Raw genomic sequence first — 27,365 nt, 5'->3', positions numbered from 1 at the left:
TTCAGGAAGAGATGTGAGGTTAATGCAATAAAATATCGACAATTCTTGAAGAGAGGTCAGGTTTTGAAAAGCCCTTGGTGGATAAGTTGCCCAGATTTTCAAATTTTGCTCTGGTTATATTAGTGAGAGAGGGAGGCAGGGTAATTCCTCCCTCCCCTAGCGGAAATGTCACCACATCCCAACATTCTTCACCATTAATATAGAGATACTTCAGAGAGGTGAGTTTATGCAAGCGAGCTACAAAGTTTAGGTACTGAGATTGAAAGTGATGTCTGCTCGTAGGAAAGGCTTCTTCTGCAAAGGACATGCGAAGCGAGCAATCACATAGTATCAATTCCATAAAAGCAGTGAGGTTCGGCATGTTGGGCAGGGCTCCCAAAATTGGACACCTACTAATCCAAATTATTGTGAGTTAGTTGGAATGCTTTGAGAATCTGTTATGATATATATGTAGAGGTTTAAACTAAAAATTTGTGAGATGATTTTTGTGAGATAAAACCGTGATACTTTCTAGTTAAAATGAACAATATCTTGAAGGTTAGATGTAGATATCCACAAATGATATCAATGCGTCACCAATCGAACGAGAACTAAGTGTTGCATTATGGGAGCTACCTCTAGAATCTTGCAATAGCTAAATACTACACGGTGTAAGCCACTTATAAAATCTCAACGTCTAAGATGATCTTGTGATCTGTGTGCCATGTATTGGGTTTGCCCAACATTTGGTGTGATTTGGTAGATTTGTGTGCTTTGTGTTGGGCTTGATAGGGATGTCAAGCTTTAACGAGGAGAATTTGTAACGCCGCAATCCCACATCAGGATAATCTGAGGTTCTACTATGATATATATATATATATATATATATAAAAATCTAAATTCAAATCTGTGAAGTGTCTTTTATAGAACAAAACGTGAGACTTTTGGGGATCAAAGTACATAATACCTCGTAGGTTGGATGCAAATTTTCATAAATTATCTCGATATAGGATTGGGGCATCCCAGTTAGATTCCTTTTAGGGGTGTTCTAAATACACCACTAAATTTTTTCTATACATTTCCAAAATTTTCTTTTAAAAATAACTATATATCAAATATCAATTTTAACTTTTAATAAATGACAAAAATACCCTTAATAACTTATACACCCCAAAACCACCTCATATTTCTCGAAAATAGATTTTCTAAAGTTATATTGTATTCTTGAAAATTCACTTTCGAGAAAACAATATAATTCTCAAAAATGGATTATTGAGAATAAAATACACCTCTTCAAAATCCATTTCTGAGAATTTTTTGAGTTGTTGAAATAGATTTTCAAAAGTCATCATATATTCTCAAATTTCCATTTTTGAGAGTACATAAGATTTTTTAAAATATATATTTAATTATAAACTTTTGATAACAAAAAAATTGAGATCTCTAATATTTGAGATATTGAAAAATGTCATCAAAAGACTGACAAATCTAACAGTAAGGATTAGCAACTGAAAGAATAGGTACTGTCGGATTTGCTAATCAATTGATGACATTGTCAGCGTAAATGTTCTCTATAGGGTGTTCAAGTTCGGACTACTATGCATGCACACATATGAGTCATCAATGTGCCCATTCTTTCTTGATCATATATGTAAATAGAAGAGACATGTTAGTTCTCAACCATACTTGGGCATAAAAATGTTTTTGTCCTAAGCCTAGAAAACTAAAAACTCTATTTTGACCATGCAAAATCAGAAAACCAAAAAACAGTATTCTCGATTTTCTGAAAACTCAAGAGAAAGAACAAGTTTATGCCATGCATGTTGAGAACATTGATTTCAATTTCATTTGCACATATAATCAAGTAAATGAGTTCATAAGTACATGATTAAGGTTTTTGATTAAAAGCAAAATCGAGCTCTTTGAAAATAGATATCCAAAAAGCCTCAAATCTTCTCAAATATTCATTTTTGAGAAGACTTAAGATTTTTTGAAAATGGATATTTGAAAACCTTTGAGTTTTCTTAAAAATAAATATTCGAGAATCTTTAAAACTTCTCAAATATCTATTTTTGAGAAGCTTCAAAGCTTATTGAATATTCATTTTTAAGAATCTTCAAAGCTTATCGAATATTCATTTTAGAGAATCTTGATTTCGTAATGTGAAAAAAAAAAAAAAACAGAAAGGATAAAAATAAAAAAAGAAAAGTAAAAAGTGAGGTATATTTAATAGAAATAAAAAATTAAGTTTTGAATTTGAAATGTATTTAAAAATAGGGTGTATATAATAATAAATAAGGTAAATAGAATTCTCTTTCCTTTTCCCTCTAATGGATTAATTTATAAATGAAATTAGGCTTTCACATTTTATATCCGTCCACACTATAAATAAATTTTGTTGCTTTTGACTCTCTTAAAACTTGCCACATAGCATTTTCTTTGCTCTCTCACTCATTTTTACTCCATTTTCTTTTTTTTTTTTCATTTTTATTTTAATATCCCTTTTTCATTTTTTCTCTATATATTTAATAAATTTTTATGTTTAAAAAAATATGCTAGACTCATTGGGATCATTAATTACAAAATAATTTTTTCAGTTGTTCTCTATTTTTAAATTAAATAATTTTGTATAAAAGATAAACATGTCATTTGGATTTTTTTTTCTATTTTTTCAACTTTGTATAGTTTTTATGTTTTATATCCAATTTATCATTTTTTTTTTAAATTTGGGATTGGGTCAATTTTTTTTTTTTTTTAATAATTGGGATAGGTTGAAGATATGTTTAGAGTGTTTCGTTTTGTTTCAAATATATATACAAATCTAATACATCTAATACATAAATTTTACTAATGCACAAATAGCATAGGTTTTCGCACCCTTTTTTTCTGCATTTTTTGCTTTTATCATTTTAATTTTTAATAAATATTTTAAACTATTAAAATATATAAATTTTAGTACTACACAGATAGCAAAGATTTTGCCACGTGTCAGACATTTTTTTCTTTTACTTTTTTAATTTCTTTTTTGTTTTTTAATTTTTTCTTATTTAATATTTAAGAAATATTTTAAACTTATGAAAAATATATATCTTTTTAAAAGATTTTATTTTTTATGTGTGAGATCCATTTATACGAATTTTTTTTTTCTTTACCCTTATTTACTTTTCTTTTTAAAAAATATTTAACAAAAAAATTTTTAGATTTTTTTTTGGGTGAAATCTACTTAATACCAATAATATGTAATGAGTTTTATTTAATTTTTTTATATATTTAATAAATATTTTTTTATTTTAATTTTTTTAATACCTACTTGATATCAAGAATATATCATATATCAAGCCATTTAACCCTTTATTTTTTTCGCTTTTTCTGTTATTTACTTTTTTCACGTTTTTAATATTTAATTAATTTTTAAAATATTTAAAATTTTTTTTAACATGGGCCTATTTCATATCCATAATAAAAATTTTGTTGAAGCACTATGAACAAAAGTATTCTTTTGGGCTGCTACGTGTTGCGTTATTTTTTTCTTTTACATTTTTAAAAATAATTAATAAATACTTTTTAACTTATAAAAAATATAACTTTTAAAAATTATACTTTTTATGTACGGGGTATTCTTATATCAAACTTTTTTTCACTTTCTTTTTTGCCCTTTTTAACTTTTTTTAAAATATTTATTAATATTTTTTAAAATTATAAAAATATATTTTTTAAAATTTTATTTTTTATGTGTAGGATTCACTTATATCAATTTTTTTTTTTGTTTTTCCCTTTTTCTTTTGTTTAAAAAAAATTAGTTAAGGCTTTTTTTAGATTTTATTTTTCGCGGGTATGACAGTGCTTTTTTTTTTTTTTTCATTTTTTATATATTTAATAAATAAATTTTTTATATTTTATCTTTTAAGATCCCTTTGATATCAAGAGTATATGGTGTGTTAAGTCATTTGACTTTTTTTTTGCATATTTTTTAATTTTTTGCTATTTACTTTTTTTTAAAAAAAAATTAATACTTTTTAAAAATATTTTAAAGTTTTTAAAAAATACGATTATTTAAAATAAAAATTTTTTCTTTTTGTTTTAATTTCTTGGACTATCACACATCATTTTCATGCTTTTTTTTGCTTTTTCATTTATTTATTTTATTTGTTTCCTTTGCTTTTTGACCTTTTTCTTTTAGACTATTTAATAAACAATTTTTTTTAAATTATAAAAATATTATATTTTTTAAAGATTTTTATGTGTGGGACCCATTTATACCAAACTTTCATTTTTTACTTTTTTTTTTTGTCATTTTAACTGTTTTTTTTTTTTTTTAATTTCATAAATATCTTGTTTTAGATATTTTTTGTGTGATCCACTTGATGTTCACGGTGTCATGTCTTTTTTTTTTTACTTTTTCTTTTATATTTTTTTACATATTTAATAAATAATTTTTTTATTTTATACTTTAAGTCCACTTGATATCAAGAATATATCATGTTAAGTTATTTGACTCTTTTTTTTTTTTTTTTTTTGCTTTTTGTTTTGTTTATGCTATTTATATTTGTTTTTTTTTTTAATATTTACTATTTCCTTAAAAAAAGTTTAAATTTCTTTAACATGAGTCCCATGTGATATGATTATTTAAATATATATTTCTTTTTTAACTTTTTTTGTTTAAATTTCATAATTTTTAAAGAAAAAAATATTAGTAAAAATGTTGATGTCACACTGTGATTTAATTTTTTCTGATAATTTTTTATTTTTAAAATCTATAGTATAAAATTAAAAAAAGAATTTCATTATTTCAAGTGTTGTGTTGTAACTCAACTTTTTTCTTTTTCTGTTTTTTTTTTGTTTTATGTCTTTTATTTTTTTCTTAAAATAAGATTATTTTTTAAACAAAAAAAAGAATATGTACATATGACACCTTATTTTTTATTTTTTAATTCTTTAATTAATTAAATTATTATTTAATTCCTTAATTTAAAAAAATTAGTATTTTAAACTCAATTGGGATGTTCAAATAGTCTTTCAATAAACTCCTTTATTTTTTTTCTCTTTATTTCCTAGTTGTGTTTTTTTTTTAATCTTTTTTGTACTTTTAATTAGATAAATTTTATAACAAAATGTGTCAATTGATAAAAGTACCAAAACGAAATGTATTTAACATGTTTTAATTCATCATAATTCTATAGGGATAATTTTTTTTAAATCGAGATCGAGTTGATACGAGTCGAGTTTTTTTCTATGAGAGACAACATTGGAGCAAAAGCGTACTTAATGTGGTTTGTCCCGCCTCATTTAAGGGTAAATATAAAAATATATATTTTATTATTAATTTAATTTTTTTTATTTATATATATTATATTAATAAAATTATTATTTAATACTTTGAATTAAGAAATTAATATTTTAAATTCAATATGACATTCATGGGACACATTCTTTGAACTCCTTTATTTTTTTTTTACCTTTTACCTTTTACAATTTCTTTTGTGTTATATTTTTATTTTTCATTATATATATTGTGATAATAATAGATTATCCACGTGTCACCTTTATTTGAATTTTTTTACTTTTTTTCTTTTTTATATTAGATAAACTTTGAAAAATAAATAATTAATAGAGATGACAAAAAAAAAACCCTATGATGTTTTTGTTTGATAAAAAAAATCAGCATCAAATAGTTTCGATCCATCTTAATTTGATATGATCTTTTTTTGCAAAAATTGATATTGAATTAAGTTGGATCTATTTCTTATAGAAAAGCGGGGATAAGTCAAAAAGCAAATTTAGGATATTATGCCCCAAGCAATGTCATGATATATATAAAAAGTATATATTTTATTATCTTTAATTTTATATAAATTTTGTAAAAAAATAATGTTAATTGAGCTGCCCACATAGCACCCTTATTTATTTATTTTCTTTGGTATTTTTTATTATTTTTAATTAGGTCGATTTTAAAATAAAATGAATCTATTGATATGGATGACAAAACAGCCACAAACCATAATCAAAAAAATGATGTAGAGTCAACTGCAGAAGCAGAGCTTGGATGGCAGAAAGAGGTAAAGAAGGGATTGGACAAGGGGCCAGAAGATGTACGAAGGATCAATGATGAAATGCAAATTAATGGTAGAACAAAAGGTAAAAGCTCTGTCATGCTTCTCACATGCCGGCTTAGCCAAACTTGTTTTTGTCAGGAAGGCGATTTCCATGAATATTGTCTAGTAATTCATAAGCCATGATCAATTGGAGTGACATTGGGGACAACAGCATTTAGAAGGTGAAACTACTGCAGATGAAGAAATTTGGAAATACTTGATGGATGATAAGGCTGGAATGATTGGAGTTCGTGGGATGAGAGTGATAGGGAAAACTACCATCATGAAGCATATGGACAATCAACTGTTGGAGCAGACTAAGTTTTAAAATGTGATATGGATAACTGTTTCAAGAAAACTTAATGTTGTTAAATTACAAAATGACATTGCAGGTAACATGAAGGAAAGTCCTCCAGAACATGAGGATCAGTGAAGTGGGCAGCAGCATTGATGAATATTTTGGTAAAGAAGAAATGTGTATTGATTTTAGTTATGATCATTTGCAAGATTCAAAAATCCTTCACTGTTTCTGTATTGCTCTTTGTATCCTGATCAGATTGGAAAATTCCAAGGAACGAGATGAAAGAATACTGGATCGCTGAGGGATTCATTGATGAATTGGACTAGACAAGTAATGCATGATGGAGGTCATGTTATACTAAAAAACCTTCAAAATAATTGGTTGAAGGAGGGTTGATGAAGGAAATAGTATCAAGATAGATGCATGATGTTTTAAGAGAGATGGCATTTTATATCAAAAGTAAATCGGTAGTATAAAAGTTGTTATGCAGCTGAAGGATCTTTCAAGACTTAACCTATTCATTTTTTCCACAAAACAGATAAAAGGGCTAATTTCTAATTTGCAAGGTCATGTTTATCTTGATATCAACTTTTTGACCACATGGATGATTGTTTAATTTATAGAAAGTAGAAAGAATCTCAAAACTCAATGCCAACAATCCACTGTCTTATTAACAAGACTTGTCCACCTCTTCACCCGATAAAAGGCATTCTCTTTTTGTTCTTTTTGCTGAAAGCCTATGTCACTTGGATCCTCCATTGATTAAAATAAAACCCTTTTTCACTCTTCCCTCTTTCATATATGCAATATATATCATCATCAACTACCTCTAGCCTTATCCCTCTTACATTTTTTTTCCTTGGTCCTCATGACACAATTATTAAAGCTATGAATTTTTTATCTTCTCTTCTCATTATTTTACTGCTCACCCCTCTCTTTCATCATTCAGCCATGGTCATGACAAAACTTGAAGGTACCCTCCCCTACCCCTTTCTCTCTCTCCAAACATATATGATTTTATAAGTTAATTAATTTGAAATGGTTTATGTTTTAGATTTTGGGATTGACAAAGCTAGAGAATCATCTATGGATCTTGATTATCAGGATAAAGTAAGATAAATCTTTGGTTTTGCAGTCCCTTTTTAATTTATATTTTCCCATTGGTTTTCTGTTCTTGTTTTATTTCATTCATATTTCCTATATGTTCGTAATTTCCTAGGTATCTATCCCTAAATTATTTGGTTAATTACTTGTTCTAATGCAGTCGTTTCTTGGAGGTGATCATCATTTTCAAAGGAAAGAACTGCATGAAGTACATACAGGACCAAATCCCATTAGCAATTCAGTCCCAAAACAACGATTGAAAACAAAATTAAGAAGAATATTGCCATAGTTTAATCATTTTCTTTTCACTTTGTCTTTTTCTTTTTCAAAAAAGAAAATTAAAAAAGTTTTTGTTAATTGGGATTATGAATTGCCTACTGTTTAAGTAGTTTTAATGATCAATCATTACAATTCTCTCTCTCTTATGCTAATTTTTTTTATGACTTATGGGGTTTACTTCTAGTCAATATAATTAAAATATGATATATGCAGAAATATTATTTATAATATAATATAAATTGTTTTGGGGGATTTTATTCTAATTACTTTGTGGGATTCCTAGTCTTAAGATAATGGAACTTTTGCTGTATTAATAGTAGTCTCTATCATGTCAAAGACCAAAGACTAATGATTTTGCATGGTCCATTAGCTATAAAGAAAATAAATTCGAGAAAAAGTGGCAAAATTTTTATTCTTTTTTTCGGTCAAGCCAAAGTGATTGAAGGGAAAATTGTCTTCAAAATTCTTCTTTTTCTCTAAATTCATGTGTTTTAAAAAATTCATAGCCATTAAACTAAATTGAAATCATAACTAATAAGTAAATAAAAGTTCAAATGCAAGATCAATAATTTGTACCGAATTACTTGAAAATAAATAAAATATTAAACTTGTTAAAATTATTTTATTTCATTTAAGCATAGCATAGTTGTTTATTCAACTAATAGTCATATATTGACAATATATCATATATAAATTCATTCATAAATTACTATTATCAATTCATACACTAGCAACGTACCGAATTTGAAGTTATGAACTACATCACAAATTGGTAATTAAATTACCATTACCAATGCTGGTTATAGTTAAAAATATTGTACCTAATTCACATGCACAACTTGTTCATTTCCTTTCAACAGGAAAACAAACCAATCCATCTTTGACAATAATTTCAAACATACTTTAGTAAAGTTTTAAAAAAAAAAGAAGCTGAATTTATTCTTTTCGGCTTATGACTTTCACTATTTATGTTTATGCAAAATGCTTGTCATATTTCTTTGAAAAGTCAAATTTATATAATGTACCTTCTATACTTTTTTAGTTCATATTTTATAATTTTATTGTGTTCAATTTTTTTTACAAAAAAATATTACAATTGAAAATAAAAAAATTTATAGGTTTTTAGAATTTGTCAACTTTTAAAAGGTAATTATAAACACCCATCTATGTCTAGATTAATCAGATCATGTCTGGGGGTAATGGGCCGTGTTCAAGGTCAAATGGACCAAGTTTAATTATTTTGTTATATTAGATTATAGTATTATTATCATATTCTTATTATTAGTATATTATATAATATTATATCATATTATTATTATTTTATTTTATTTTATTTTTTCCTTCCTTCTTGACCGGTAATCTAAGAAACTGAAATCTAAAAATCAATTTAGTCAAAGGTTTTAATTAGGGTAACTTTTGAATTCAATTGGGATTAAATCAAAGGCCTAAGATTATGCTTGAGCAGAATCAAATTCCAAGATTCAAGCTTGGATTGATTCTCTCAGTTTCTTAAAATTTGTCCTAAGGGTGGCTATAAATTGGATATTCTCCAAAGAACATGGGAGAATGGATTCGGGAGACATGATGAAAATTAGAGAATTTTGGTTGTTGTAGTTTTGGAAAATTTTATGGGTAGTAAGGATTTTTTAAGATTTTGATTTTGAGAATCCTAGGTTCAATTTGAAGTTTGTGGGTTAGATTTGGCTTTTTGAAATTTGGATTAAGGTTCTGGAGAGTTTTTGAAGAAATCTTGGCAAATTTAGGAAAATTTGAGATTTTTTTGGAAAAATCTGGGTTTGGATGAATTTTGCAATAAATATTTGAATTTTTTGGTTGAATTTTTTGACGATGTTGAATTTTTTGATGAGATTCTAACAGCTTTTCCAGAAAAATGATGGGTTTTTTAGTTTGCGGTTAAATTTTTTGGTGACTTTTTCAAAAATCGATGGGTTTTTCAGTTTTTGATTGAAGTTTTTTATGGTTGTTCTTGGGGTTTCTAGAGAGAAGTCAGAGAGAATTAAGGCTAGAAAGAGAGAGAGAGCAGAAGGGTTTTGAGAAAAAAATGCTAAAAAGTGCCTTTTATAGCAGCCCAAAATGGTGTCATTTTGGACATCCCAAGATCTGTGCACTAATGCTGACCCACGCGTCGACCCACACTCTGACTCGACCCGATCGCAAGTTTTCTTTTTTTCATTTTCATTTTATTTTCCAATTTCATTTTATTTTATTTATTAAGTTTAATTTTTTTTATTTAATTTTACTAGTTTTTATTAAAAAAATCTTTTCAAAGTTTAAAGATTTGAAAAAATAAAAAATAAAAAATATTTTCAAATAGGTTTATGGAATTCACTAAACTACTAAGAAATTTCATAAATCTATTTAAAAAATAAAAAAAAATAGAAATAAAAAAATCTTTTTCAAATAAAAATCTTTACAAAAGAAATTCATAAAATTTACCAAATTATTGGAGAATTTTCATGAATTTAATTTTTTAAAATGTAATCCACCAAACTTTTGAAAAATTTCAAAAATTATTTTTTTCAAAAAAATAATAAATAATAATAAAAATAATTTTTATCCTCCAAACTATTGGAGGATTACTCCCCAAATTAAGTTTTACCAAACTATTAAGATATTTAATGAATTTTCTCAAAAAGAATAAATTTTTATAGATCTTTTTACAATAAAATCTTACCAAACTATTGAGAGATCTGCTTCAAAGTAAATCTTACTAAACTATTGGGAGACCTTACTATTTTTTTTGGAATAAAATAAATTAATAAATTCGATGACGGAGCCACTTCAAAGTAAGACATTAGTCTTCATGAATACTCATGAAATAAGAGAATTATCTTAAATTGTTACCAAACTATTGGGACAATGTTAAGACTAATTTTCAATATTTAATATTTTGCAAAAGCATAAATATTTTTAAGGCTTGGATAATTTGGAATCAAACTGGTACCATCTTTTGATAGGCGTTATGAGGGTGCTATAACTTTTTTCATACGTAACCGTACTTCTGAACCTAAACTCTGGTTTTATAGATCAAATTTGATCATGTGGCTACTCATACCTTAACAAAAAATATTAGTGGTGACTCCTCTAATCCATGTCTAATAGTAGGTCCATAAATCTATACGTTATGACAATTTGGTGACTCTGTTGGGGACATTAAGAGTCAGGCCAATAAATGATTCTTATTAACTAAGCCTTGCTCAATAAATTTGAAAGTATTTTCTTTCTTTCCTATTTCTTTCTTTTTGTTACTTATATTTTATTTAGTCATCCATTTATATATATATATCTGTCAGTCATTTGCATATGCATAATATAAACTCTCTACCAGAGCTTTACCTTTAGGAGGGAGTGAAGTACCTATGCCCTCGTGAGATTTCATGTCTCTGCATAGGCCTATGAAACACTCTTACTCAAATTGAACTCTTTTTGCTTGTAGCCTATGATGGGCGAGGATTAAGGTGCCTTGCTAGCCTGTAATGGACGATGATATAAGGAATAATTTGAGAACCTTTAAGAATTTATCTACACCACATGTAGTTAACTTTAAAAGCCCAACTATAAGTAGAGCCATGTCTTCTCTTTGTGTTATATCCTAAATAGGACCCATGATTGGATGTTCATTTATAACTTTATGTATTATCTTTTTGTATATTTTTACTAACCTTGTATGTTGATATTTGTATTGATATTTTTTACTGACCTTTTCTTTTATCATGCATTCATATTATTAGATTCATTATAAAGAATATTTGCCACCAAATAATTTTTAACAAGGAAAATCTCAGTTATATCCATGGAAAGCTTAGGCAAATCCTCTGTTGGCCTAAAAAGATAGTCTGAAGAGTTGAAGCTTGCAAACAAAAGGCTAAAAATGGAAGTCCAAACACTAGAGCAAGAAAAAGATGGATGGAGGAATTTATGCATTGACCTTAATACAACAAAGTCATCCATTAATCAAGAATTGGCTCAATTGTTGCAAGAAAATAGACAACTGCAAGCAAAATTACAAGAAAAGGATACAATACTCTTTGAAGCACAAAAGCACATCTAGATGCTAAATGGAGTAGTGATGGGAATCAAAGCACAAATGAAGGCCATGACTGAAGAATATCAATAGATGAAAGAAGCATATTTGAAGAAACATAACTAGTTGAAGTACCTGTTTGACCAAATCATTGTGGTTGTTCACAAAGCCAAGGATATGGCAAAAATGATTGAAAAGTGGAAAACAAAGGTGTCACCAGTGGGAACACACAATAAAAAATTAATAGATTTCCTTAGTGAAATGCAAAGCCAGTATCAACGAGCTATGGGTTTTTTTGTCTAATAGTTCTAGACTTTTCATGGATGTAATGTTAGACTCGGTTAAAAATAACTTTTAATTTAATAAAAATTTTCTTTGATAACAATTGCTATATGGTAAATTTTCTTTATTGCATTCATGCATTTTGTTTAAATGCTCATTCTCATGTATAATTTGAAAGTTTTATGGACATCATTTTAAATTTGCACATTGTGAGAAATCAAGGTTCAAGGATAACTCAACACCAACACTACACTCAGGCTAGAGCCAAAAAAATGGAACAAGATAATACGGATCAATTTGAGAGGTTAGAAAAGGTTCAAGAAGTAATTGAGGGGAAGCTAAGCAAGATCCTCGAAGCTTTAGAAAAGATAAATAAAAGGAAAGTAGTAAAAGAAAACATCTCACATGAAGATACTGAGCCACTGTATCTTTCACGTTTCATTCTACATCAGGCCTAAACCATTCCAAACTTTCAGCAACAACAAACCATGTTCCTAAATTACAATCAAGGGAATGTTCAGAGCTATACCAATCTTGTTTTTGCTAAAAAGGTAGATAAGCCCATCCAAATTTTCAAAATGGATGAAACCAAAGAAGAAATGAAGTTGTAGACAACTATGTCCCTAAAAACATCTAAAACAAATCAAGCTATGAGTATAATTGAGAAAGGATTTTGAATTATAGAAGGCATTGATTTCTATGGATCCATGGATGCTGCTAACCTTTGTTTGGTTTTAGATATTGTGATTCCTCCAAAATTCAAGGTGCCATAATTTGAGAAGTATGATGGTACCAAGTGCCCTATTATACATATCACAATGTATTGTCATAAGATGATGAGAAGTTGCTCATGCATGTGTTTCAAGATAACTTGACCAGGTCTATTGTAAAATGGTATGTCCAGTTGGATATGACTCGTATTAAGTTGTGAAAGGATTTGACTCGATCCTTTATCAATAATACCATCACATTATAGACATAGCTCCTGAACACCTATCATTGTAAAGAATGAAAAAAAAAATCTAAATCTTTTAAGGAATATGCCCAAAAGTAACAAGATATTGCTGCTCAAATACAACTTTTCTTAATGAAAAAAAAAATGACAGTGCTATTTGTAAGCACTCTAAAGTCGCTATACTATGAGAAAATGATAGGGAATCCAACTAAAAATTTTGTCAACATGGTGATTTCAGGGGAGATCATTGAAAATGCAAACAAGAGCAATAAATTAGAAGAAAGAGAGTCTTCTGCTGCTAAAAAAAATACCTAAAAAAAAAGAAAGTGAGACCCAAGCTATGCGTTTCTATAGGCAACAACCCAGAAACTAACCTCAGCCAACCTATCCCACATACCATTTTTTTGCAAGTTATGTTTTTGTTGTACTTTACCAATCAACTCTATGATCTTTTTATCTATCCTTTCTCAGACCCTCAATTCATCCTATTACCTTAACAAGTAGTATGCAAGAATCACGAAATAGGGACAAGCCTACATTTGACCCTATTCCCATGAGTTATACTGAACTATATCAAGAGTTTTACAAGAACCATATGATTACTCCTGTTCCTGTAAAATCACTTGAACCTTCTTAGCCCAAATGGTATGACTTCACTGCTCACGTGACTACTATTTTGGGGTGGCAAACCATTCCATAAAAAATTATGTCTCTTTGAAACGCATAGTGAAAAGTTTGATCAAAGAAGGCCTGATAAATTTCGATAATGGTGGAAACACTATATCCAATGCCAGTGGTAACCCGTCACCCAATCATCTAGGGTATAATTTTGAGAGAGGTTGATTGGAACTGCTGATCATCTTAGACTACTTTAGAATATGGATCTTTTTTTTATGTATTAAGATTTTATTTTGTTTTTCATCATTTTAATAAAGTGACATGCTTAAAGCATTTTCATGATATTTTTCTTTTGTATGAATACCCATTATTTACTTTTACCTTCTTATACCTTTTTTCATTTCGAATAATGAATGTTCAGACAATTATGGCAATAATTTAGGATTCGACTTTAAAAACACCATTTGATTGATAAATTCAGATTATTGGTCCATTGAGACTACTGAATAAAATAACAAATATGAGGAAGATCTTTAAAAGTGATGCAACATATGATTCTTGCAATGGTCTCTTCATAAATCTGCTCTTAATAAAAAAATGTTCTTTATTGAGAGTATTCATGTTTGAAATGAGAAATGACCTTCTTTCTTCTATCTTTCAAAAAAGAAAATTATCGCTTGCTACCCATTTGAGCCTGTTGAAAATTTCTTTTAAAAAACCTTAACTAAGGATCACCCCACACTAAGGGACAAAGTTTGAAAATTTTGTTCATTCTTAAGGGCAAAGCCTTTTTGTAATCAAGTTTTCTTGACAAATGAAAAGACAAAAAAGGAAAATGAAAAATGAAGAAATTGATGGGGCAAAATACCAATGTGCTCCACCAAAAAAATGAAAAAAGAAAAAAAATAAAGAGAAATTGTTATGGAAAAACGCCAACATGCTTTATATAATGAGATGATCCTTGTTTTGATTACCCTTCAAATATAATTTGGGCTTATTTTATCCCTTTCTTTGGCACTCTTTATCCTAGCCTACATTACATCCCTTAAAAATTCATTTTGATCAAATGTGAATACTCGATTTGAAGAATCATAAGTTGAATTAAGGCAGATTTGTTATTAGATTGAGACTTTGATCAAAATGTCATTAATGAATAAAGGAGAAAAAATGTATGAAAAAAAGGAAAAAAAACAAAAAGTGAAAAGAAATTACAACAAAAAAAAAGACTTAAGCTGAAAACCCAAAAAGTGGTTTAAATAAAAAATAAAAACTCAAAAAAATAACTTCATGTAAAGATCTCAGGAATAAAGATGATGATTGGCTTAAAGATTGAAGATATTTTTTAAAAATGATCTTAAGTTTGAGTTCAAAATTATCTGAACAATCGTTATTTTGGATGTTAAAATCCTATTTGAATAATCACAACATTTTGCTTTTGTTCACCTTTAATTTATCCTTAACTATACTCGTTGTTCTTTCAATAATAAAAATCTATTTTTCTAATCCTTCACTAAATGAGCACTCCCTGAATGAACCAAGAAAGTGCATTATATTTGTCACTAATTTAAATGATGGCAAATAAATGAATAACATTTTTCATAAAGCATTTTTCATTTTTTCAAAAGAAATCCAAGATGAAATAAATGAAAGAAACATAAGAAAATAATTTATGAATGAGGCAAATAAGGTGACCCAATGATGAATCTAGTGATAGATTGGTTTACATGATTTGTGAGTTTTGATCAGATGAAAAAAATGACATGGATCAGCTGATAAGATTTGCTCTAAGGCTATTAATACTAAGAAAGACTAATGGAGTCTTGAGAACTTTGTCACCGTAATTGAAATTTTATGACATCAGTATTACAAGCATTGTGATCACACTCGCATCCTAGAAAAGACATGCATTTGCATTGTTGCATTATTAATTATCACTCATTTCGATCTCGGCTTAGCCTAGATCATTTTCCTGACTCGTAGTTTTGTCCAGGTCAATGATGTTCGACTTCAACTCGATCTTAGTCGTTTTATCTTTTGAACTCGCGATTTCATCCCGATTAATCATCTTTGACTTCGACTCGATCTTGGTCGCTTTATCTCGTAACATTATCTCGATCATTCATTTTCAACCTCGACTCAATCTTGGTTGCTTTCAAACTCATGGTATCATCTTAGTCATCTAATCTCGGCTCAGTCTAGATTATTTTTTTGACTCGTAATATCGTCTTAGTCATTTATTTTCGATCTTAGCTCGATCTAGATAATTTTTCTAATCTTTGTGAAACTTGAAATCTTGTGAATCTTTCTTTTCTTGAGAATCTGAAAATCGTTATGAATCTAGAATCTTTACGAAACTTGGAATCTTGTGAATTTAAAAATCTTTGTGAACCTAGAACCTTTACGAAACTTGAAATCTTACGAATTTTTCTTTCCTACGAATCTAAAAGTCCTAGCGAACCTAAGATCTTTACAAATTTGGAACCTTTGTAAAACTTGAAATCTTATGAATTTTTCGTTCTTGCGAATTTAAAAATCTTTGCAAATATTGAATCTTTGCGATTTTGTTAAACTTGGAATATTGGGATCTTTCAATTTTTGTTATGGAACCTCACAAATTTTTTAATGTTCAAATTATGAATCTTTGGATTTAGAGTGAAATTTTAAACTTTACTTTTTTTGACTTGCAGTTCAATTTTAGTCATTCGTTTCGATCTTGACTCAATCCAGATTATTTTATTTTTTTGACTTGCTATTCTATCTCGGTCATTCGATCTCAGCTCAGTGCAGATCATTTTTTTAACTCATGATTTGATCTCGATCATTCATTTTTGACCTAGACTCAATTTTTGTCACTTTAAATTTAGACTCACGATTTCATCCCGATCACCTGATCTCGGCTCTCTCTAGATCATTTTCTTGACTCATAATTTTATCTCAATCATTCATCTTTGACCTTAACTCAGTCCTGGTCACTTTTCCTTTAGACTCGTAATTTCGTCCCGATCATTCGATCTCAACTTAGTCCAAATCATTTTCTTGACTTACGATTTCATCCCAATCATTCATCTTCGACTTTGACTCGGTCCTGGTCATTTTTCTTTTAGACTCACGATCCTGTCCTGTTCATTCAATTTTGACTCAATCTAGATCATTTTCTTGACTCGCAGTTTCATCTCAGCCCTGGTCACTTTATCTTTAGACTCGTGGTTTTATCCGGGTTACCCAATCTTGGCTTAGTCCAGATCATTTTTTTGACTTACGACTCAATCTCGATCATTTCTACTCACTAATTTGATTCTTGGAATAGAGTGGGTGTCTATGTCTTTGTATTATCCCTATCTAACAGATGTATACAAAGAGGGACAGCTGTAGATACTCATCTATATTCATGGTCAATTAGATTGTGTCTAGGGGTAATCGAGTCGTGTTTAGGGTCAATTAGAGTGAGTTTAATTGTTTTTGTTATAATATATTATAGTATTATTATCATATTTTTATTATTAGTATATTATATAGTATTATATCATATTATTATTATTATTATTATTATTATTATTTTTATTTTTATTTTTATTTTTCCTTCCTTCTTAACTGGTGATCCAGGAAATTGAAATCTGAAAATTAATTCAGTCAAAGGTTTTAATTAGGATAACTGTTGAATTCAATTGGGATTAAATCAGAGGCTTAAGATTATGCTCGACTAGAATCAAATTTCAGAATTCAAGCCTTGATTGATTCTGTCCATTTCCTAAAATTTTTTCTAAGGGTGGTTATAAATTGGATATTCTACAGAGCACATGGATGAATGGATTTGGGAGACACGGTGAAAATTGGAGAATTTTGATTGTTACAGTTCTAGAAAATTTTATGAGCAAGAGGGATTTTTTGGGATTTTGATTTTGGGAATCCTAGGTTCGATTTGAAGTTTCTAGGTTAAATTTAGGTTTTCGAAGTTTGGATTAGGGTTCTTGAGAGTTTTCAAATAAATCTAGGCAAATCTGGGAAATTTTGGGATTTTTTTGAAAAAATCTGGATTTGAATGAATTTTTTTATGAATATTTAAATTTTTCGATTGAATTTTTTTGAGAGGTTGAATTTTTCGATGAGATTCCAGTAGCTTTTTCAGAAACTAGTTGGTTTTTCAGTTTTTGATTGAATTTTTAGGCCACTTTTCCAAAAATCGATGAGTTTTCTAATTTTCTGTTGAAGTTTTTAGTGGTTATTTTTGGGGTTTTTAGAGAAAAGTCAGAGAGAATTGAGGCTAGAGAGAGAGAGAACAGAGGGGTTATGAGGAAAAACACTAAAATGTGCCTTTTATAGTAGCCCAAAATTGTGTCATTTTGGACATCCCAAGATCCGCGCACTGACCTGTCGACTCAAATTCTGACCCGACCCGATCACAAGTTTTCTTTTTTCATTTTCATTTTATTTTCCAATTTCATTTCATTTCATTTTATTTATTAAGTTTTAATTTTTTATTTAATCATATTGGTTTTATTAAAAAAATCTTTTCTTTCTGAAAAACAAAAAAAGCAAAGAACAAAAACAAATAATAAAAATAATTAAAAAATCTTTTCAAATAAGTTTAAAATTTCTAAAAAAATAAAATAAAAAAGATTTTCAAATAGGTTTATGGAATTCACCAAACTATTGAAAAATTTCATAAATCAATTTTTAAAATAAATAATAATAAAAAAATAAAAAAATCTTTTTCAAATAAAAATCTTTACAAAATAAATTCATAAATTTTACCAAACTATTGGAGAATTTTCATGGATTAATTTTTTTAAATGGAATCCACCAAACTATTGAAAAATTCCAAAAATCATTTTAAAAAAAATAATAAATAATAATAAAAATAATTTTTATCCTCTAAACTATTGGATGATTACTCCCCAAATTAAGTCTTACCAAACTATTGAGAGACTTAATGAATTTTCTTAAAAAGAATAAATTTTTATAAATCTTTTTACAACAAAATATTATCAAACTATTAGGAGATTTGCTTCAAAGTAAGTCCTACCAAATTATTGAAAGACTTTACTATTTTTTTGGAATAAAATAAATTAATAAATTTGATGATGGAGCCTTTTCAAAGTGGGACACTAATCTCCATGAATACTCATGAGGTGAGAGAATTATCTTAAATTATTACCAAACTATTGGGACAATTTTAAGACTAATTTTCAATATTTAATATTTTGATAAAAGCACAAACATTTTTAAGGCTTGGATAATTTGGAATCAAACTGGTACCATCTTTTGATGGGCACTGTGAGGGTGCTGTAACCTTCTTCACATGTAACTGTACTCCCAAACCTAAACTCTGGTTTCAAAAATAAGATTTGATCGGGTGGCCAATCACACCTTAACAAAAAAGATTGGAGGTGACTCCTCTAATCCATGTCTAGCGGTAAGTTCATAGATCTATACGTTATGATAGTAACGACATAATCTAACTAAACTAAATGTTAAATTTTATTGTGACCCATGTTAATTACCATAATGAAACCCTTAAAACTATATGATATATTTCGAATAAGTTAATTTATAAAAAAAAATTATTAAGGTTTTTTTTTAATCATCCACTAAATTGTTTTCAAGAGAACACTCTAATGTTTAAACTTTGAAACTCCATAGTAGAAGTCTAATATTCAATGCTATAAAAGAGAGAGACGAGATTTAAAAAATCAAAGACAATTTTATATATTTTGTATAACCCAAAATTTAATGGACCTATTGATGGTGTTTTAAAATGTCTTTACTGGATGGGAATAAATAAGGTTGAAGAGAAATATAGCAATAACCTAAAATCAAAAAGCATGGTCAAGGGGCATTAAAGTTTTTACTCTTAAATATGCTTCGATGCTCAAGTCAATAAGGTGCTTGAAGTAAGATTAGGAAGTAAAGTGAATGTAGAAAGTGAAGATGTGTGCAAAAAACTTTAGTAGTAAGAAAAAGCTTAAAGAAAGAGATGATTTTGTTCTTTATTACCTTGTGTGTCTCTAATCTTCTCATTACCTTTTGTATGAGACAAAGGGTGATAATTTGATTGAGACGATTGATAACTAAAAGGATGTTTGTATGGAACTTGAAAAGGGTCCACGTGAATGAATAAAAATTATATTTAATGATCTCAAGCTATCATGGGTTGCATTTAATAATTTCAAACAAGTAGGTAGCTCATTGGTAAGTTTGGGAATAACTACTTTGATTGGATATTAGTGGGGCTTACTTCTTTGGTGACGTCAGTGAAAGGCCAACTACTTCCTTAAAGCAAGTGATGTGGCCATTGAGGTGTGCTTCTCTAGGATGACCCAAAGGCCTTAACATGTTGGCTGAGCCTTGACTTAGTTAATTGTTAAATTAGACACAACAATTGCCTTTTAGGTATGAGGGAGTTATAAAGTGACTGCTCTTAAACTATTGGCCAAAACTTGGAAAAAGAGAAGGAAAAGAGAAAGAGTCCAAAACTTTGGCAAGGATGTTTGGTGAGTTTCGTGTGATGATGTGTCCTGATGAGGATAAGATGAATGTCCTTGGCAAGTAATTATGCTAAGGTGTCCCTCTATGGAGGGCATGTAATCAAGACATGTCTGACGAGGTGGCGTGTTGTACGTACCTGTGCTTTTGAGGGAAATGACTAGAAAAGCTACATGTCACAATGTGAGTAGGGGACTTGTCACATATATTTAATGGGTGCATTTTGTCAGAGTGCACCACTTTTAAGGCTCTTCAATTAGTATGTTTTCTCAAAAGGTTTCAATTTCAAAGAGAACATGTGAGACGAACTAAGAAATTTGATAAAAAATTACTGTTTGCATATTTTTAAAAAGGTTGTTGAAGAGGTATTTAAGGTAATTAATTCTAAGGGCAGGTGAAAAGATATTGGAAGGAATCAATGCATATCCCATTCATGAACCAATGGGAAAAGTTCTACAACTATGCCATTTCATGAGATGTTGTTTCATATTCATCTTTTGGTCAAGTATAAATAGAGAACTTTGGCTCTTTAATGCTTCACTCTTGTATACTATCCTTTAAAAGAAGTCATGTTTCGATATTATGCCTTTTCTAAGTGCAAATTTATGAGAGATGCAGATGGTTTCTAAAAAAATTACTATTGTTGAAGGCTTTAACGAAAAGAATAAGGAAAATACTAAACAAAACCCAGAGAATAGCTTCTTATTGTCTTTATTATGTCACCTGAGGTTGGTGACTTCTTATAGTATAGCTACTCAAATCATTTTGAATACAAATCCTTAGATCTTTTCAAGATCTTTCAAAGTTTGAGGAATTTATGCTATTTTGTCAGGTTTTAGGGTCCAAAACTTTATTTTGATGACATGTGCATCTTTAAATTGATTAAAGACCTTGAAATTTTAATGAAAGAAGTAAACTAAGAGGATGGTTCCCATCTCTGAATATGATGATTTCCTATTGGTTGAGCTTCTTAATGGCATTTCAATGGTTAGAAAAAAAAAAGATAGTCGCTATTGTCATATCTTCAGCCTTGTTTATGATAAGTGGATGGGAAGGGTATTGGAAGAAATGGCGACTTCATATATATTTTTTCTACTATTTTTGTATTCGAATGTGGTGGTAAGGTACCAAAATCTTGGATTTTTTACTTTTGAAGGTTTTCATCCAATGAGTTTGAATCCAACTCGCAATGGTTCAAAGTAGGACTTCCTAACATCTTAGATGCATAGCTAAAAGGAACATGATGTGAGGGTATAAGGCCCTAACAATCACAAGAGATTCAAGTTGTCATTTATGACATAAGATTCCTATAGGAGAGCTTGGTAATTGAAACAAGTATTTGTTTTCCTTGTTGAAGATTGAATTGCTAAGGAAGACGTTGTTATTATGCTGTAGGATTTTTATTCTTGAGTTGTAATCTTGTGTTTTTGAATGGTTATGTATATACTTTTCATATATCAGCAAAATAAACTTCTTATCATTCTCATATCCTTTGATTGTATTACTTTTGATTATGACAATAATGATCGATAATGTAATCTAGGAATAATTGTTCATATAACTTGGCTATAGATTCAGTTGCAGAACATGATTAAGATAGAGATAAAGGAATTAGTGATCTAGTTGTTTGCCAAAAATGACTATAATTAAGATTTAAGAGACAAGCCATCTACTTGTATAGATAATCGAGATTTCTCAAAAATAACTAAGATTAATATTTGAAAAGTTGACTATCTACTTATATAGGTAACTGAGATAGAGGTTGAGTAATCAACCAATCATTTGAATAGAACATCCAGTTAGGATTCAATAGGATAACTTGACTAAATTCAGGCCTTGCTTAAGTATAATAATCTCATAGAGATCGATTTTTAAAAGAAAGTGAATTAGTAGAGTAAATACTAAGTAGTAAGATCATGCTTCAAAAGTTCATAAGAACTAAACTAGAATGTATAATTAATGCTCAAGTAGTAGAATATATTGATCCTATAGATATCTCATTTTTTAGTAAAGAGGAAACTTATACTATAAGTATTGGGCAGTAAGATCATACTTTTATGCAAAATAACCAAGAGGTATCATTGATGGTGTAAAGTTTGTGTGCAATGAGTTAGATTATTCCATAGAATTTGGTAGAATAATGTAAATTAACCTTGTGAACTAAAATTTTCTTCTTTAAAAAGATAGAATTTCAGATTGAAGGATTTCATAGAATATATCAAAGTTGCATAAATTCAACTCTACATTGTTCCTGACTAAGAGAATAGCATTTCAAGCTTAGTGATATAGATCTTAGCTAACTCTAAGGTTTGTAGAAAAAACAATCCAATAAAGGCTAGTACTACTTCAAGGAAGTTAAAATATTAGAGTGCTATAATGAAAATATAATGACTTGTTTAAAGTAAAAAATAAGTGTACCTTTTTGTGAAGTAGTTGGTTAATTATCTAAATTTTGGCAAAGTAGCCTTATTTTAATCAGATGATATGATGCCCATTTTGGTGAGATAAAAGAATAGAGAAAGAGATATGAAGCACTTTAAGAGTGTTTGTTGAGGAGCCTCAGTATGAGATATAAAGGTGCTAGGGGCAAGTTGAGTGTGTTGGCACAGAGCTTTATCTTAAATAAATAATGGTGCCAGAGGCACATTGAGCATGTTGGCATGATTCCTTAACATAGACAGATAAAAGTGCTAGTGGCAAGTTGCGTGTGTTGGCACGAAGCCTTAAAATAAATAAATAAAGGTGCTGAGGGCATGTTAAGCTTGTTGGCATGAACCTTAACCCAGATAGATAAAAATGCCAAGCATATATTGAGTGTGTTGTCATGGAGCCTTAACACAAAAAGATAAAGGTGCCAGGGGCATGTTGAGGTGTCGGTGTGTAACCTTAATGCAAATACATAAGGGTGCCAAGTGCGCATTGGGCTTGTTGACAGGAAATAAGGGCTAAGTTAATCCATATACCTTAATGCAAATAAATGGCATGCCGGCCACGTTGGGTATGTCGACAGAAAATGAGGACTAAGTTAACCCATATGCCTAAATGCAAATAAATGGTGTATGGGGCATATTAGGCATATCGACAAAAATGGGGACTAAATTAAACCATATGTCTTAGTGCAAATAGATGGCATGCAAGGCGTGTTGAATTACATTTAAAGAAAGGCAATAGAATATTGTCCATCTTTATTAAGACATTTCTTGTAAAAGCTTACTTAAAGAGAATGTAGTTAGGCTCAAATATATATATATATTTTGTGAGTATAGTACTAAAAAGTAAAACAAGAATTAAAAAATGTTGTACAAATGTAAAGGACCTGGCTATATATAGTATTTCTTTAAGTGAATTGCATTTCAAGTCCTTGGTATAAGATTGCCCCTTAGGTCCTCCAACCTGTTTGCTCTAAACCCAATGACAGCTGACACTCTCTATGGCCTTTCCCAGTTAGGTGATAATTTTTTTTCTTTCACCTACTAGTTTACTAGCTTCACAATTTCTGAGTACTAGGTCACCAACTTGGAAGTGTTTGTGTTTTACTCTAGAGTTGTAGTATTTGACAACCAATTAAGCTCTAGCAACTGTTTTAACTTCAGTTTAGTCCCTAGTTTCTTGTAATAAATCTAGATTAGTCTTCAAAACTTTTTTCTTCTGATCAGGGTCAAAGTTTGCTGTTCTAAGTGTATTTACACCCATATCAATATGTATGACTACTTTTGTTCCATACATCAATGTAAAGGGTGTTTCTTTAGTGGCTAAGTGATCAATGGTCTTGATTACCTAGAATATACTAGGATTTTCCTTTACACATGCCTCTTTTTGCTTTATTCACTTCTTTTTTAGAACAGTTGAGATTTTTTGATTCACAGATTCTACTTGCTCATTTGTTTGGAAATGGGCTATTAAGTTATGTACTATAACTACTTTGAAATTTTGGCAAAACTGCTTAATTTGTCGACTTGAAACTGTGTTCTATTATTACCCTAATGGTGTGAGAGAGACTAAACTTACACATAATATACTTTCATACGAAGTCTTCTACCATTTTGACTATGATGATGGTTACTGGTTTCTGCCTTTATCCATTTCGTAAAATAATCACAAGCCATTATCATGTATTTTTTATAGGTGTTTGCTATAGAGAATGGTTTCAAAATATCAATGCTCTATTACACAAATAACCATGGGCTAAAAATCTTATTGATAACTTTTGTTGGTTGTTTAGGGATTTTGGTAAAATTTTGGCATTTATTACATCTCTAAACTAGTTCTACTACTTTTTTTTTCCTTATAAGCTAGTAGTAACCTTGCCTTAATGTTTTCTACACTAGTGCTTGTCCATCAACATGATGACCACATGCCTCTTCATGAATTTCCCTTAAGATATACTCTACCTCTAATGGGGAGACACATTTAAAGAGAGGATCTAAGAAAGCTTTCTTATATAAGTTTTCTTTTACTAATGCAAAATGTACTACTTTTTTCTATATCTTTATACGCTTAATAGGATTGGAGGGGTACTTCTTCTATAGACATGCCTTAATGAGGGTGCTCTAATAGTTTTCTTCTTCTATGCACAAAATAGGTGAGGTCCGTAAGTACTAAGGTGTAAAGACATACTCCAACATAATCTTCCCACGTTGCTTAATGTTAATGGATGCTACCAACTTAGAGAGGGAGTCAGACCTAGTATTATTTACATGAGGGACCTATTATAAAGTCATTGAGTTAAATGATTAACTTAGTTAGCAAATAATTGCATGGTACTTAGCAAATGTAGAATCTTAAACTTCATATTCACCATTGACTTGGAGAGCAGCAAGCTGGAAGTCTATATAAATGAGCATGTCCTTAACATTTAGACTTATTGCTAATTCTAATCCCATAACTAAGGCTTTATGCTCAACTACATTAATAGAGATAGAGAAACTAAAAGATAGTCTGTACTACCACTTATGCCTTATTGGGCTTAACAACAAAATTCTTACACCAGAGCCATCTTTCCTTAAAGAATCATCTACATACAATAACCTGGTATACTCTGCTAAAAAACTTGCCATTGGGGGATATTGAATAATTTAAGGGGCGATGTGGGGGGCTTAATTGGTTTATTTGTCTCTTATGCTTTTTGTGGCTCTAATTAGGTTTGCTCAGTTTAAGGCTTTGGATTAATTGGTGAGAGTTTGAAGTGGGAAGGCTTTGGAAAAGGTTGGATTTGAGTTTCTGGTTTAGATGTGAAGAACATTCAACAAGGAATTCTACTAGAGCTTGGGCTTTGATAACCATCCCTGGCTTGAATTTAATGTAAACCTCACTAAGTTTATCATTCAATTTCATCATTATTCTTGAAATGTCTATCTTATACAAGACTTCTCTGAGCGGCTAGTCTATTAACACAACTATGGCATGTGCTTGGAAATATTATCTCAATCAATGAGCTATTGTGACCAGCACAAAAGCTATCTTTTCATGTAATTAGTCTCCCCATTCTATAATGCCCTACTAGCGTAATACATAGACACCTAATTTTTGTTATACTCTTTTACCAATATTGCTACCACTGTTTCATCAAAAGTTGCTAGGTATCCATATATAAGGGCTTTCTAAGAACAAGATTGGCGAGTAAAAGTGGCGAGTAAAGATATTGCTTAAGTTTTTCAAAAGTTTTCTAGCATTTTTCATCCCATTTGAACCTTGTTGCACTTTAAAGAACTTTAAAAAATGGTAAACACTTGTCTACTAGCTTGGACACAAATTTATTAAGGGCTGTCACTTGCCCAATTAATATTTGCATTTTTTTAGTAGTTTTTGGGGGGCTCATGTCCAAAATAGTTTTTACTTTCTTAGGATTTGCTTCTATGCCCCTATCAGAGACCATAAAACCTAGAAATTTTCTTGTCGTCACACCAAGTGTACATTTGGTAGGGTTTAATTTCATGTTGTATCTTCTCAGAATCGTAAAGGCTTCTACTAAGTCCTGAATATGTTACTTTAAAAAATAACTCTTGACCAGTATGTCATTCATGAATACCTCTAAAGACCATCTAATCTATTACTTAAAAATTTTATTCACTAATCTTTGGTAGGTGGCCCCTACATTTTTCAATCCAAAGAGCATTATCATATAACAAAACAACCATCATTGGTGATGATATTTTCTCTTAATCTGCCCTTGCTAGCTTTTTTTATTGTATATTAAGAAAACATCCATAAAGATTAAATACTTGTGACTCGTAAAGGAGTCCACCAATCTGCCTAAAAAGAGTAAGGGGAAGCTGTTCTTTGGGCATCCTTATTCAAATCGATGAAGTCTATGCACATTCTCTATTTACCATTTACCTTCTTCACCATGACCATATTAGCAAGTCAGTCAGGATACTTAACTTATCTGATATACCTAGTTACTAGTAGTTTGTCCACTTTTTCTCTTAGCCTAGATTCACTCAAAGCCAAATTTTCTTTTCTTTTGCTTGAACAATTTAGGAACTAGATCAACATTTAAATAATAAGCAATAGCATGCTCATGTCTACTATAGACCATGCAAAGACATCAATGTTTTTCTATAAAAACTTATGCAACGTGCCCCTAACTATAGCATCCAACAAATAACCCATTTAGGTGATAAGGTTTGGATTTAGGGATATAATTAGATGAATATAGTTTGCACGACAAGATGAGTTTTGTGTTCCCTTATTTGGTCTTGTGCATCCAAGCTATCAATACTTAATATATGGGCTAACGTTTGATTTATTACATGGACTGAAAGGAAAGAATGTGTTTCGAGGTCTTTTGTAGATGAAGATAAGAATGAGTTGATAGTTTGATCTTCTTTTTAAGTAAATTAAAGGCTCAATAAATGGCATTAATAAGTCATCACCTGGTTTGTTTTCATATACCTATTCTTGCGAAGGTAGGAAACTTAACTTTCAAATAGTAGATGGCAGTTATCATTTTAGCCTTTTTCATCAATGGCTTGCCAAAGATGATGTTGTCAGTGAATGGTTGATAACCATTAGAAAGTTTACTAGTGCTATCGATGTATGCTCATCATTTTTCATCATAACTGATAAAATAATAGACCTCTTTACTACAATGGGTTAGTTGGTAAATTCAAAAATAAGCCCTAATAGCATCAAGTCTCTATCTGTAAGCCCTACACTATGCAAATGAGATTTACACTTGGATTTACTGTTAACTTAGTCTTTAGTAACTCCCACTATGACATGAAT

The 27,365-nt window shown here is 29.5% G+C and overlaps 1 protein-coding gene and 1 long non-coding RNA gene across 2 annotated transcripts; both read left to right on the top strand.

Moving 5' to 3' along the window:
• Positions 1–5,951: 5,951 nt before the first annotated feature.
• Positions 5,952–6,673, top strand: LOC149519087 (uncharacterized). The gene is made up of 3 exons (XM_089760208.1): positions 5,952–6,197; positions 6,244–6,392; positions 6,628–6,673. Exons 1-3 carry the CDS (start codon positions 5,952–5,954, stop codon positions 6,671–6,673), a joined length of 441 nt encoding a protein of 146 aa, XP_089616334.1.
• A 1-nt stretch (position 6,674) lies between these two features.
• Positions 6,675–7,841, top strand: LOC111288790 (uncharacterized). The gene is made up of 3 exons (XR_016341921.1): positions 6,675–7,345; positions 7,427–7,482; positions 7,637–7,841. It is a non-coding gene; the product is annotated as an uncharacterized LOC111288790 (long non-coding RNA).
• The last annotated feature ends 19,524 nt before the right edge of the window (positions 7,842–27,365 follow it).

This window comes from Durio zibethinus, chromosome 4 (assembly GCF_047325235.1).
Source record: "Durio zibethinus cultivar Kanyao isolate XHJ-2024 chromosome 4, ASM4732523v1, whole genome shotgun sequence".
In the NCBI taxonomy this organism is placed as follows: Eukaryota; Viridiplantae; Streptophyta; class Magnoliopsida; order Malvales; family Malvaceae; genus Durio; species Durio zibethinus.
The sequence above is the reverse complement of the archived record's forward strand: the minus strand, read 5'-3'. Positions and strand labels throughout refer to the sequence as shown.

Coding starts and splice junctions, on each gene's coding strand:
- LOC149519087 (XM_089760208.1), top strand. CDS start 5,952: ATGGATGACAAAACAGCCACAAACCATAATCAAAAAAATGATGTAGAG. Junction 6,198..6,243: donor ATTTCCATGAATATTGTCTA/GTAATTCATAAG, acceptor TGGGGACAACAG/CATTTAGAAGGTGAAACTAC. Junction 6,393..6,627: donor CAACTGTTGGAGCAGACTAA/GTTTTAAAATGT, acceptor TATCCTGATCAG/ATTGGAAAATTCCAAGGAAC.